General features: G+C 42.4%; 1 protein-coding gene across 3 annotated transcripts in view; it reads left to right on the top strand.

Moving 5' to 3' along the window:
• The first annotated feature begins 4,330 nt into the window (after positions 1-4,330).
• The window catches only part of col16a1 (collagen, type XVI, alpha 1), an 88,634-nt gene continuing 77,341 nt past the window's right edge, over positions 4,331-15,623 (top strand). For all 3 annotated transcript variants that reach the window (XM_032535244.1, XM_032535245.1, XM_032535241.1), the window contains exons 1-2: positions 4,331-4,601; positions 9,994-10,102. In XM_032535244.1, the coding sequence (XP_032391135.1) occupies positions 10,027-10,102 (76 nt within the window). In that variant the 5' untranslated portion in view covers positions 4,331-4,601; positions 9,994-10,026. The remainder of the gene's footprint in view (positions 4,602-9,993; positions 10,103-15,623) is intronic.

Below are 15,623 nucleotides of genomic sequence, written 5' to 3'. Positions count from 1 at the left end.
GGAGAAAAAGAAGTAAGTGACTTCAATACACGCTGTGAGCATATGTGTAAAAGAATATTCATGTTTTTTTTTCTTCTGACAAGTGACAGCACCAAAATAAAAAAGATTAAGAAGCATTGTTGTGTTCCCGGTGTGATGAATGTAAACTACACTATAGACGTACAGTATATAGTCCACGTTATTGGTCCAGTGATGTGAGAAGGTTATTGAGAAGGATATGAAACCAATGTAAGCTGTAATAAAAAACATTAGGCCCCATATCACAAACAATAACAAAATGTCCTATGTTAGAGAAGGACAAGCAACAAGAAAATGAAATCATGAATGTACTGGTCTCTGACCAGTTTGCCATTATTATCATCTGGTAATATAGCTGCATTGTCCCACTTAATCTCCGGAGCGTCCTGGATAAACCTAAAGTTGCACAGACCACGGACGCCACAGAAGCTGATTTAACACATGAGACTCCAGGATTAATCTTAACCTGGCTGTTAGCCTGCTCTGGACCAGGCTAGCCGCAAAGAACAAATCTCCATGGTTACTTGGCTGGGTTTAATTCAACCTGGTTTCGCTCAACCAAGTCAAAGCTAAATTCATCCAGGTTAACTTGAATATCCCGACTTAATCCCCTCTCCTGGTTTCGTGCAACAGGCCCCTGTTCCCTGATCTGTTTGGTTTTTCCAGCTGACTACGCACACATGCTCGTCATCAGTCATCAACTGCTCCCGCTGCTCACACCTGCCTGTCATCACCCATCTCCCACCGTATGTCTACCCCGGCTCTTCATCCACTCTTCACCTGATCGTTGCTCCAGTCACGCTGGTGAACCTCGACAGCGCAAGTCATACATATTTGGTCTCCTAGTGTTCCGTTTACTCACCTCTCTGTTTTCTTCCCCCGCAGTTCCATCCTGTCTTCCTCACGTCCGGTCAGCTGGCTTCACCCCTCGGGCCTCCTCCTACGGCGCCCCGCTCCTCGTGTCCGTGTCTCCTCCTCGGCTCATGCTCCCGGTTGTCCCACGTTCCACCTCCCGTGTCTCCTCCTCGGCTCCCGGTCTCCAGATATCCTCACGTCCCGAGTTTCCCCCCAACCTCCGGTCCTCTGCTTCCCTGTTCGTGGCGTCCATCTTCCTACTCACTAATTCCTGTTTTCCCCAATAAATCCTGTTATTATTGAGCCGTGGATTTGAGTCCTTCTGTGCTGCCGTAACAAGGCCTTCTCCTCTGGACACCAAAAATGTCTGTACACATTTCTAAAAAAGAAAAAAAAAACTATATTCCATTTTAAAAACTCAGGTTTCAAATTGGATAGAAATGGATTGGGGAAATTTGGCATGTAAAATGAAGTAACACTTTACTTGAAGGTATCTACACAAGAGTTACATGACGCTGACACATGAACCCTAACCTTAACATAACCATAACTTGTGATGACAAAACCGAATGACACTTACTTGAAGCGTTCTGTCATGAACGTTTATGACTTGTTTATAATGTTTAAGACACGTTCATGACATGTCATGTCACTCTTATGTAGATACCTTCAAGTAAAGTGGAGCCAAAAATTCAAACTTGAACATCCTGTTTGCCAAGAAAAAGCAAGTGACCCCTGTCTTATCCATAGACAGTTAAAGAAATGGACCAACAGATCCCGTTGTCTTGGACGGAGACCAGTGAAGGATATTAGAAGCATTTTTCTGGTGATAGCTGAGCATTACTACGCAGCCTCATACTGAGTTTGATGACGTAGCTGGGATGTGAGCAAGCTGTCTGACAGTTGTAATTCTTCTGGTAGCTGTGCAAGAGAAATCTCAATCATTCCCAATCAGCAGAGATCGAGAGCGTAGCTATACAGTATGTAAGGAGATAACATAGGCACAGGCTAATAATTGCTTACTAAAATGCTAGTTAACATTTGTATTTAAACCTAAACAGCTAATCTGAGTTGAAACTGTCTCCGTGCTTCTCCTGACAATACGGTGATTTGTTGAATATGCGACAGTAATTGGCGTGGTTATGACACAATTGTCAGCCTATTTTTACAAAAACATCTGCTACCGAGTTATAACGTGAGGTAAAAGATAATGGAACCTTTTACACATTGTCGTGTTTCTTTAGAATTAAACAATGGACAAACAGTCTTTAAACGCTTCAGATGGAAAGCTATTCGCTGTCAATGTGGCGTCAAAATGAATGGCAGTCAATGGAATGCTAAAGGCGGGGAGTGCTTCGTAGCATTAAAATGGCGCCATGGGAGCTACGCTTAGAGAGCAGAGGCTTACCCCCTTGGTTTTATCAAGTTCCTTTCTGTCAGCCATATAATCCAAGAAAGAGACCTTCACATGAGCGCTTGGTAATCCCAGACACAGAAATTGAGAATTTTTTTTTGAATTTGCACTTGACATGGAAATGACTACTGGCAATGTCAAAGAGCGGAACTTCAATTAACACACATTTAGACCGATGGGTTTTTAAAGGAAGCTACTACACTGCTGTTCTGTGGGATTTAAATTGCAACATTAAGTGTTCAGCAATGGGTTAATTTCTAACTATATATATTTTTTTAAAGATTATTTTTTGGGGCTTTTTCTCTTCATTAGATAGTGACAGTGGATAGACAGGAAAGGGGGAAGATGGGGGATGACACGCAGCAAAGGGCCGCAGGTCGGACCTGAACCCGGGCCGCTGCAGGACTCAGCCCACATCGGGTGAATGCTCCCACTGGGTGAGCTAGAGGAAGCCCCAATGGAGGATGTATGTAGTCACACAAAACAAGGTGCTCCATTTAAAAATATAAGAAGAAAAAAAAGATCCCAGCCTATCTTTGCTTCCATATGATTGTTCCACTAGCACACAGCACTTATTATTTATTATTTACTATTCCCTCATCATTCCCATTCTCAAATCTCACTTATCACTTATTATTTGTTATTTATTCATCATTCTCATTTCCTATTTCAGAACTGTTCATAATGTTCACACTGTTTATATCGTAATATAATAACATAATACTATTTATCCCAGTACCCTTTGCACTATGTTCCACATTTAAATCATTTTTATTGAACTCTTCATTGCACTCATGCCTCTATATTGTTTCTGTTTAGAGTATGTATATATTGTGTATATATTAGTGTGTATATTTTTGTTTTGGTTGTTTTGTATGTGGAAGCACATTGTGAGCAACAATGCTCCAAAAGAAATTCCTCGTATGTGTCCTCATACCTGGCAAATAAAGTTGATTCTGATTCTGATTCTGATGTGACAACCCGGTCTCAAGACTCATCACACATACACACTTGTCCCGCAAATGACTTAGTTTCCACCAAGGTTGTTAGCTGAAAATGCTCACATCTGGCTGAACATGTAGTTCAAAGGTTGCAGCATTGCCACACAGCTGCAAAACCCATTGATGGAGAGTAACCGTCTTGTTCCTCTCATAAACTAGTCAAAGAGGCTTCGCTGGAATTCACCAAGTTGTTGATTCTTCTTTCTCATTAGGCTGCTTGAACTTTTTTAAAAATCTTTCTGAGATAGAGGTTAAAACTAATGAGAGTGTGAAAGATAATGGCTTTGCGGAGAAGTTGACCTCTGAACAGAGGACAGAAATAAACATCTTGACGATGTGAGCACTCCTCGGTACCTATTCCGCCACAGCAGAGGGCGAGGCACACATAAATCAAATGGCAAAGTGATATTTATTTGCCTCCTCAACTATTTACTTACTGACAATAAAGGTGGAATTGATGTGGCTATTAAGACGAGTGTTTCGGAATGGTCAGGGGCTGCAAACGAGGCCACTTTATGGATTGGATGCAATAAAACCCAGTGATAAAACAATATGGAGGATTTGGACCAGGCCGTCAATCAAAGGTAAGTATGACATGCAAGTTCATTAATTTTAATGGGCAGAAATTCTTCTGAATAATGCACCAGTCACGCTGCCGTTATCCATATTTCTTGTCCTAATACAGTGCTTTAACCCAGACAGAATGGAAGTTCCCCATACCCTCCAGTAAAGCCATGAACTCAAACAGTGAGAGGTGAGGGAGGGAGAGGAGGTGAGGTGAAGGGGGGGCAGAGGGTAAAGAGAGGATAGGGGCCTGGGAGAGAGATCAGAGAGATGCCCCAGGCTCATTTTCCATCACCGTGGACCAGGTGATGTCACTAAGGGATCTCCCCCTCAAAGAGAGGAGGGGAGAAACAAAGGGGGGGTAGGAAGAAGAGAAATGGACAGGGGTAAGAGAGACTAAGAGGAAAAAAAGTAAGGAGGGACGGAGAAAACCACATACTGAAAGCAAAGGGGGGCGGGGGGGGGGAGTAGAAGAGGGAGAGGGACTCAGGATTTGGATTGTGCTGCAGCGGTGGTGAGAGGGGAGGGGAAAAGTTGGACACGGACAATCTTGCAGCAACTTTTTTCTTCTTCTTTCCTTTCTCCGTGGAAGAAGCCTCAAGAAAAGAAAGACAACGGGACAAAAGACGGCCTGGAATTACATTTTAAAATTGCATTTGCATCGCCCCTCAAGAGTCCCCCTGGACACAATCACCGATTATTTCCGGATTAATGTGGTCGCCGATTTGTGGATTTATCAGTAGTTGAAGGTATGGCTTTTTGTGGGCTTTTACAGACGTGTTGCTTGTAATGTGTAAAAGCGATGTAAGTTTTAAAGGAAAGGTAGTGGAGCCTTATGCTGAAACTTTTGCAGCAGGCTATATGTTCGTATTGCAACAGGCATACAGTAGGCTACATCACATGGGGATATTATACGCGTATACAGATAACAAATAAATATCACTGTAATCACTATAGAGCCACCATACAGTGCATATCCAAGGGATTAAAGAAAGGTTATATATAGCCTATTTAATGTTAGGAGATAAAACATCTTAACATGTATGATAAACACTTTCTCCCAGTGGGGATCAAGTTAAATCTGCTGGGCAGTCCTAACACATTTTTGTACTTCTACATTGGATCTTGCGAGAAACTTTTTGCAGAAGTAATGCTGATTTTCCCCTCATACTCCAAGCCAGGCCTTATAGGCTCCAACACATCCCGGGCTGAGCTGTTACTGTAAATCTTTGTGGCTTGCATCCAACCCCTGTGGCACGGAAAAGCCTCTCAGCAGCGCGCCGTGTTTGGATCTGCAACATGCATATCATTCAGGCCGAGTAATGTCTGAGCCTATATCACTGCACTGATCTGAGATCAGTGTCCACAATCTATCCATCTATCTTGTCTTTATACGTGGGGGGGTGGGGGGGGGGGGGGGGGGGGGGGGGGGGGGGGGGGGAAGGAAAAGTGCTGAGGAGGAAGCTTGAATGCCACAGTCGCATCTGTTTTCCTCATTACGCAGCCATTCCCTGTTTGCTGGCTTTTGCATCCTGTCTGCTAACACATCTTGAACGTTTTCTGTGGTTCCTTCCCTGCCAAATGGGGAACAGCTCAGTGTTTTGCCTGTTGCGAGAGAAAAAAAAAAATGTATTTCTATGATGACATGTGTCAATCTTTCCACTGTTACCTCTTCACCTTCAGACATATTATGTTGAAGGGGTCAAAGATATTAAGATAATCTTAGATGCTTTAAAAAAAATATCTCCTAATATCTCATAAAGTATCTCCTGGGGCACTCCCCCCCCCTCCTCTTCCCCTGCAGTAATAGGTACTGCTCCCTCTTCAGACCCTGGGGGAACATAGCCCTGTAAATGTAACAAATTGCTGTCCTTGAATTAAACTGCACATTAAGTGTTGCTCATTTAACCTGCTGCAGGCGGAACATGCAGTATTTAGCTGTGGGCCACGCAGGATCTGTTTCATGTACTGCTTCTAATTCTAGCCTGTACTGTGCGCCTACAGATCATTTTATCATCCACTTGACTCTTTGCTTATTCCGGTCAGCAATGATGTGAACATTAAGCTATCAGAAATGGTGAGCCTTTAGCATTTTCATCTGCAGACTGACTCAACCATGCATAGAACGGGCTTGAGGCCAACCAGTTCACCTTACATCATTAGTTCTGTAAGTGGACCAAAATTGTCCACGGCAGTGGAACTTTGAGGCAAGCATGAGCAGAGGGAGCGCTGTAAGTTTTCAAAACTCCCTCCTTTTGTTCTCAATCTGCAACTGTGCTGGCTTGATTCTCATTCACAACTATTCAAGGCCCTGAACACAGCCCAGTATTTAAGACTAGTAAAAACTTGCCACAGTTGTCTTTAAATGTTACACAGCTTTAGATATTGTCTACGCTAGTTTAAGAGTTTCTTTTGCTCCCGGTCAGTGGATATCTGGAGAGTCTATCAAAGCCTCAGGACATCATTAATTACTTTTATTCCCTCAGAGTTCCCCATTGTAACAGGCCTGCGATGCACTCTCAGGTTTGGCCTGAAGCACATCCAAGAGCCAGGATTATACGTGGACATGTTCTTCTGTTCATGATGACATCAGAATCTCAGTAAATAGAAGCTTCTGGCTGTCAGAGATGCTCGGATACTTCCTGTCTGGCAAATACAACTCTGTGGCGTGCCTGAAAAGATAGCAGCACACTGACTGTTGTCAACATCCATCGCCTGTTGGGATGGCAGTGTCACTCACTCGGTCCATCACTTTGGTCCAGACAGAAATATCTCCACAGGTACTTGATGGATTGGCAGGGACATTTGGCACAGACATGCATGGCTGCCGGAGGAAGAGTCTACTGGCTGAAGTGATGCTCTGTCATCATCACTAACTCACATTAATGGTTTCGAGTGAAATGTCTTAACGACTATTGGTTGGATTGCCATGAGATTTCTAACAAACATTAATATCCCTACCAGAAAAAACGCAGTTCACGCCACATTCAAAAAAATACATAATTCCCTCTTACCTGTATAGGGCTATTCACTAGTCTAGATTGTTTTGGTGTGAGTTGCCCGGTGTTGAATATATTGGCTGTTGAGATGTTTGCTTTCTGTCAAGTATAGTGGAACTAGATGGCACCCGGCTTGTATTGCTCAAAAGTGCCAAAAATACACATTTGAAAAACTCAACAGCAATGTCTATTTCCAGAATTCATGAACCGGTTACTCACAATAATCCACAGACCTGGCTGTCAGCAGTTTCATTTGGGAACTAGTTTTCTTTTCTTTATTGTTTTTCAAATGTATTTTGTGTGCCTTCTAGTTATAGTGATCTACGTGATGTAACAATATCCTGCATCATTGTGTTTTTAGCCTATATTCATAAATATCTTTCTGTATTCTTGTTCTGGCTTTGTGACCACATCCTTGTATTACCGCCCTTTTTGTCTTCTGTTGCACACATAATGTACTGTATATGCACGTTTTTAATGTCATTGTATGCGTCTACCCGCCCTCTTTTTATGCAGGACTTCTGTTTCATGGCTGCATTCCAGTCAACTTTTAGTGGACTTTCCTACACATTCTCTGCTGGGAGAGGACTTAACCTGGAGAATCATTCAGGGTCACAACCCAACAGTCCTATCAGGAGGTTGTTTTCACTGCCCAACACCCAAACCACTCTGGACTGAGTGTGTTTTTACTGTGAGCGGGCTAAATTGGAAATAGATACTCTGTGAGCGAAATGTCCATCAATCTTCTTGCTAAAGAATGCTGGTAGTGACAGCTGGAAAGGCAGTGAACCCTCAAATGTTACATGGCAGACACATTTATGCTGGGTTCTCCCATATAAACCGAGGGAAAGGAGTCTAAATAGTGGGCAACGTTTTTGCTGTTGTTTAATCATCCATGACTCGGTGGCTAATAAGCAATTCTCTTGTCAGGCCATAGAGAGGACATGTTTCATTTAACTCTGTCAGTGTGTGTTCCTCTAAACAGGCTTGTGTCGAGGCTGTTGTTCCATCTGTAAGCAGTGGCAATGATGATGAAATGTGTGACAACCAAAATTGCTAAGCATTGAGCACAAATTACCTCCATTGTTAAATAGGACAATATCAGCGTCTGTCCATGTATTCAAGCCATAAAAGTACTGGAACTGGTAGCTGTACTGAAAATAGAAACCATTCAATAGGTCTGGACCTAGAACCTAAATGACCCCTAGAACTACTGAGCTGGTCTGCACCTTCCATGGAGACGCATTGTTGTTGTAGAAAATGCTGTCCAGGGTGAAATGATGAGCGTTGTGATTGTTAATGTTGGTCACCAGCTCTGTCCGCCAGCGCATGTCTCCAGGCTTTTAGTGCTGGAAGACTTTCAAATCTGTCATTGTTTTCCATACTGTATTAGCTTTGTGCTCAGTGACCCGATCACTCGCGGCCCTGCTTACCGGGCTCATGGCCCACCCAGCGGCCAAGTCCAGTGACATGACCCCACACTGCCTTTATCTGCTGTAGCCAGCTGGGTGGCCCGTGAAGCTGCAAGAAACAGAGACAACCATAGCAACACATATTGGGAGACTATTAAATTGTTTTGGATTATGGCCAGATAATAATAGCAATGAGCTGTTACTTTTCCCTCATACTGTGTTCTCTGGACTGTGATGCAGTATGTATTATGTACTGTGTGAACTTTCTTATTATTGTGATCATGTGGCATGAAGCTTATAATAATGGTTTCAGCTTTAGAGTGCTCAAACTCAGCCGTCTAATGCTTTGATTAACCTTCCACCCATCCAACTGCAGGGAAAACTTTGTTTTAATCTATTCTTCTTGCTGTTTAGCTCCCAGCTACATTTACATAAAAGTGACCATGTTGTCAACAGTTGTGCAAACTGATGATTCGGGCCCCAGCCAGAGTATACAATGTCTTGCAAAGATATTGTTCTTTTTATAAAATGGTAACCCTGGCCTTTTTAATATGGAAGAAATCAAGGAAAGGAGCCACACCTTGAGTCAGCAGCATGCCAAATTTAATGCATAATTCACAATGCAGAGCATGTCAAGCTGTCCATATTATTTCAGAACATCGTTTGAAACACCATAATCCAGCACATTGTCTGTTAGCAGCAAGCTGCAGGAAGTCAGGTCAGGCTAGATGGTATTCACACAGTGTCCTCAGCTGGGCAGGTAAGCCACATTGTGTACCCCCAGGGGAGAGTAGGGGTCATTTCTCCTGGCAGATGGGACAGGTGTGTGTTCAGAGACACTCTGCTCGCCTGCCTGCCTGGAGGGCCCTGCTGTACCTGTAAACACCGCAGAGTTATAGGCTCCTCACACATGCCGAGGGCAAGTCCAGGTCAGCTGGGATGTGTTTATGTGAGTTGGAGTAGGCGGTGTTGGCGTGTTTGTGTGCGTGCATTCTTGTGTGCCTTCATGAATAAGGGGTTGCAGTTAGGCAAAGGGACTATGGAGACTCTGAATATAATGATTATTTAGACGTGGCAACTATTTGAATCTGTGTGTTTGGTTGTTGTTGGGCCACGTGGAAGCATCTGGTGCAATACAACCATGACTCCAGTAGAACAGTCTCCAGATGTGTTGTGAGACGAGTTTTGGCCCCTGGGTGTTTGACTCAGGACCAACCAGCCTGCATGTAAATCATTTGACTTCTGTGTGTGCGTTTTGTTTTGTCGTCTTGGTATTTGTGTCAGCATGTGCACATTCTTTTTTCTCTTTTACAATTCTTTCCTAGATATGTGAATCATGTGAATGTGTGCACTTATGTGCACTCTCACAGACATTTGTGTAAGTGTGTGTGTGTTTGTGTGATGGTGTGTGTGTGTGTGTGTGTGTGGCAGCTGCCCAGTCAAAGGCCAACCAGATGGACAGGATAATGACTATGATCAGACTTTATAGAGTTACACTCCCTAATGAAGCACATTCTGGTTAATTCATATGCCACTAACAAAGCCCGCATCATACCTCATAATTAACACATCAACTGTGACTGACTCATAAATATACATCAATGTCTATTTAAGAGTCAAGCATAATGTGCAGCTGTCGGCAGAGTGCGCAGTCTGGGTGTCCTTCTGACAGCATGTAGGAAGGATTTGACTTTTTTGACTTTCTCTTTTTCTGTTTGTTCATCCATCAGCTGGTGACGTGAGGTTTTTGGTGGAGTGAAACCATGTGGCTTCTCTGTTCATCTCTGACTCTGTTGGCCCTCAGCTTTGGATCGTGTGACACGCTGACATCAGAGCAAGGTGAGTTTTCTCTACCCTGCTGGAATGTTTTTAAAAAAAAAAGAAAATGTAAAGTCTAGTAGTTCTTATGCATTGTTAAAAAGTCATAGTCAGAAACAAAAGAAAGTGTAACAAAATGGCTAATGCTAACCTGGGCTCGTGGCTGGGTTAGCTCATTTGGTAGAGCAGGTGCACATATATATATATATACAGTATATATATATATATATATATATATATATATATATATAGGTTTACTTCTCGACGCAGTGGCCGAGGTCTCAGCTCCGACCTGTGACCCTTTCCTGCATATCATTCCCCCTCTCTTTCCTCTTTCATGTCTTCATCTGTCCTGTGGAATTAAAGGCCTAAAAGACCCAAAAATTAATCTTTTCTAAACAAAGCTAACCTGGGCTTGTATGACAAAGACATAGCTACTAGAGGCTAGTCATTATTCCCCTGTCTCCTTTTCCCTGCATGTTGCCTTTAACGTGAGAATGAGACCAAACTTACCTGGATAAGTGTCTTCCCAACTTCTAGAGGGATTTCTTTGCTGCGTTAAATGGACTCACCCAGACACTGCATCCGTTCGCATCTGAAGTCGGGCCTACTAGCGTCGGGACTACTGGCGTCGGTTTCTCCTGGCCGCTATTCCACCTTCACGTTCACTGTTACGCGTCCTGGACTTGTTTTTCTACAAACTAAAAAGTTTGTAGAAAAAGAAGAATAGTCTTTCAGTGTCTTTGTCTTCTGTAGTGTTTTCACTATGAAGAAACATCTGGTGTGCAAACAATCTCCTCAATCAATCCCCTCCACACACCTAAATATGTGGTATCAGCGTCTCACACACACACACACACACACACACACACACACACACACAAACACCCTCATGTCACGTGTCAGCGTTTACAGCTAACTACGCCCTTTTTTTCTAAAGACAACTGGAATCAAAACTGATATTATAACAAAAGATAAATAAAATGTCTTGCTTTATAACATACCGTAAATTTTAAATTAAGGCCGGTGAAAAAATGAGTGTGGATTATCTGCTTTTCATATAATGTGCATTCCAGTTTATCGTAGTGTACATTTCTACCAATTTAATGTAAGAGATTCATCAACATATTCATGCTTTGTTTTTCTGAGTTATGGTACTCATTATAAAGTATTATTGTCTTACCGGTATTTTAGTCAGTGCGGCTGTATGTGTCACTCAGCCCCGTTTGGGTGCTAATAGATGACAGTAGCTACATTGGATGTAACACAGTTCTCATTTAGTGCTAGTGACGGACTTTTCAACAACTTATTGAAACTTGAGGAGTATTCTGACCCAACTTGCTTTGTCGCCCTTCTGGCTGTGGGCGTATTGTGTTAACCATCCTGATTGTTTTGTTTCCGACCGTGGTCGAAAACCAGGGGAGACTCGTTTACCTGGATGCGCCGCGGTTTTGTTCCGTCCTCGTGCAAAAAAATAATAAAACATAAAACATAAAACAGCACATAAAACCAGTGCTTGTTATATTACTATATATATACTATAATTTACTATAATATTACTATACTATTAACTTTTTGGATGGATGGAATGAGATGGAACTGGTTACTTAGTGAGCTGCTGGTAGGTTGATTGTGTTACCTTCAATTGTAACCGGGCCAGCTTGCCTCTATTTCAGGCTTTATGCTAAGCTAACAAGCAGCTAGCTGTATCGTTTATATTTACCGTACACATATGAGAGCAGTATGTAACTCACGGCAAGAAATTCTTTTCCAAAGATGTTGAACAAAACACAATTTAAAAATGTGACATTTATTCCAAATTGGATGTAAAAAATAAAAGCACTGCATTACATTTATAGTCACTGTTGAGCTCTTTATATTAAACTGCCTACAAATGAAGCTATGGATAAAAATATTAAATGATAAAGGCCACAAAAAATGACTTATTCCTCTCAACTAACTGTTGTCTCAGAAGAGTCCCTGTATCTTCATTTAAATGCTAAAAAGACAAAGTCACAAATCCATTCTCACAGTTATAACTAAGACACATTTTTTCTATCTGGTGTTGTATGCTTGTGTACGCGCCCGGTGTGTGATGGGGCCCGAGGCTACAAAAAAACCCCGTAATTACAGCTTATGTGTGTTTCATGCTGGTGGCAGAGCGGTTAGGCTGTGGCAAGGAGGCACGTGTGTTTACCATGTGCGGTTGTGTTCCTTTTCATGAGCCATCAATCATACAGAGTTTCTGTGGATATGTGTAGGAGAAACATATTTTATATGTGAGCATGTTGGGAGTTTAATTGTCTGTTGGTGTGTTAGAGAGAACGTGTGTGAGCGTCTGCGTGCGTTTTATCTATTTATTTCATCCCCAACTGTCATACTCCCTCAACACACTGTCGGTGTGTTCTCAGGGGTAGGCTCTGTGATATCATCCCGGGGGGGGGGCAACGATCCTCCATAGCTCGTGGAGCTCTGAAGGGAGCTTTGTGGAGGAGGGGATCCCTCTTGGGAGACCCTAGTCAGAGCTTTTCAGATGAGACTGAGTCAGCTTGCAGCTCCCCTGAGTCCTCCCCCCCAGTGGTTGGAAGAAAGTGCTTTCTCGAGTGCAGCTATATCACTTTGTCACAGCAAGCACCGCACACACACTCTCACATACACACATTCCTCTGACTCATCCAAATCTCTACTTACTGGTAATTTGCTGACATTACAGCAGGAAATCAGGTTTGACTAAAACTAGTGTTGAGGAGTCGAGCTGGATGATTGCACTGGCGTTCTGCAGCGTATCCGCCGGAGACACTATAGTCCCCATAGTTGTATTAAATTGCTGAGATTCCCTGCCTTTGGTAAAGTGTTGCTAATATGGGTTCTTTTGGTGGGCCACAGACCCTACGCAGTCTGAAGTAATGGATTTGTTTATTGATCTGTTTTTACTCAGCTTTACCTCTGTCTGTGGCTGAGCTAAGTTGTTGTATGTTTCCAGGTGCCAATGAATTGTAATAAGCTCATTTGCATAGAATCAGAAGTTAGAGAAGACAAACAGCAGAAACAGACACACATTACAGAGCCTGGTTAGGGGCACAGCTTGTTGTTAATTGTAGTAAATATCCTATGCTGTCTTTGCTTCTACGTTGAGAACTGATTATATTCTGTAGGCCCTTATACCAAATATTGTATTGTGTACCTGTTAATCTGTTGTAATTCCATCTGAAACATGATGTTGGGACGGGACATCAAAGAGGGGTCTACTTTAATGTAAACCAATTAAATAGGGGAGAGAGGCTGTCAGATGTGATAGGAATAAATCTGAGCAAAACACTTAAACTTGTAACTGCTCCAGGGTGGCTACTTCATGAACGAACCTGTCCTGTTATGTCTCTCTCTCTAAAAAATTTGCATTGCGGTAAAGCAATATTAAGTCACATATCAGTACTGCCCAGTGCATACAAATGACCGACAAGTGACAAATGTGATCAGTCAAATGAAATTTTTAACATTTGGTGCTGACATGTAATAAGAAGCAATTTCCTTTTAAGTGTCTTTCGCCATTTTTCTCTGATTGTCTGATAAAGCCTCTCTTACCAATACGTATACGCCCACCCTGCGCACACACACACACACAAACACACAGGCTGCCAGACATCATGTCAAACAACACAATCTTATTTGAGAAGTGTACAGACCTCTGCATGTACTGTCTCAGTTTATTGTTGTGAAAAGCTTGTAAATGTGTGTCATGAGTCCAGTCTGTCTGTGTGTGCTTGTAAGTGTGTTTTGAGTGTAGGCCAGAGGCCCACAAAGGGGAACACGAGTGAGCTCATCCCTCTCAAGTACAGCGTTTTAAGTCTTTCCACTCCTCTGTGCTGCAGTTTTATCTCTGAAGAAAAAGAAAATACAGTACAATGCGTGTTCTCTCTTGTCTGTCTCATTTTCCCGAGAAGGCAAGTGAGACACACTCTCCTCCTCTGTGTCAAACCCTTCTTCGGTTCTTATCATCCTCTCCGTTTGTGATTTTTTTCACGACACTTTAACCTTACATATAGCGAGATTGAATACTAATATTAAATTGACTGCACCACCCAGCATCCCTGTCCCATATCTTGCTTGTGTTTAATAGCTCCGGGACCTGGAAGACTCTTTCTGAGTCTTACTTTCTGCTGATCCGCAGCCCAGTCCAATTATCTTGGAATGCCACATTGTAAGGCACATTCAATAACTACCATATCCTCTCTTATTGCAAACACACACCAAACACCTTCTTCTGGGATCTCTTCTCCCTAATGAAAACGCTGTGCCAATTGTTCTGCTACAGAAACAGAATTTCAAGGGCAGTTGGTTTCAGTGAACCCTAGCCACAGTGAGGCACTGGTAGATAAAACCATTGATTCTTTAACCTTCTAAAGTTTGTTAAATATCTTGCAAGATGTGAGAAAGGTCACATTGCAGTGGGCCAGCTAGAGTTGAGTTGACACTACATTGCTCTTTGGCATAGTGAACTGATTATGGCGTTCACTTAGGAACCCTCTCTTTATAGATTTAACTCAACATATAGATTTATTGCAACAAATAGAAATACAATTATGCTTGGCAATGATGGCTCCGCTCTTGAAAATGCTCCCTGGACCAGCCAAGCAGCATGATAAGCTGAAACAGGGATCGCTATGCAGAAACCCCACTGAATGTATAGAAGAGTGAGCCAAAAGAAAGACATTGAAGGACTGGCTTGATGTGAGAATGGCTGTGATTGGTGTTGGGCAGAGGTGGGTAGAGTAGCCAAAAATTTCACTCAAGTAAAAGTACTGTTACTTCAGAATAATATGACTCAAGTAAAAGTAAAAGTAGTCATCCAAATAATTACTTAGTAAAAGTAAAAAAGTACTTGATGAAAAAACTACTCAAGTAGTTAGTAACTGTTGAGTAACGTCTGATTTATTCTTAACACAAGCATCAACAGACACAAAAATACAAAATAATCATATTTAGGCAAACTATTGTTCATCAATCAATAAAATAAATTAAAATTAATTTATTAATTACAAAATAGCTCTAAGTGAGAGACTTGTCACATTAAATTTGGATGGATCTGCATGTGCAAAACATACAGTATGTAACCTAAAAGACAAATCCACCTCTCCACAGCAGAAACTAAAACCACCGCTACGTCTCCTCAGGTTAGATGTTGAGTTGTTGAACGCTCACATGTCCGTTTGTTTTGGTCGACACAGAGACGCTGCATGATGTGCTGCTGTTCCACACTTTTCCTAAAAGGTAGCCATGCTTTCACTATGAGGCCGGGGGTTCCTCCACGTCTGTGTTGCCTTGGCGACGATTGATTCTTTGTTTGCTACGACTGTAAGCTAACGTCCGCCCATAAATATATACAGTCTATGGTCCCACCGCTGAGTAAGAGGATGGTCCGTGACTGCACAACGCCGTTTGATTGGTGGAACACAGTCACGTGGTAGAGCCTTCAGCGCAAGACTCTTTCTCTCTGTCAAAATAAAACATTAATATGAGACGTACGCTGGGGTAAAAACAATGG

The sequence above is a fragment of the Etheostoma spectabile genome, chromosome 14, assembly GCF_008692095.1.
Source record: "Etheostoma spectabile isolate EspeVRDwgs_2016 chromosome 14, UIUC_Espe_1.0, whole genome shotgun sequence".
NCBI classification, from domain to species: Eukaryota; Metazoa; Chordata; class Actinopteri; order Perciformes; family Percidae; genus Etheostoma; species Etheostoma spectabile.
The sequence above is the reverse complement of the archived record's forward strand: the minus strand, read 5'-3'. Positions and strand labels throughout refer to the sequence as shown.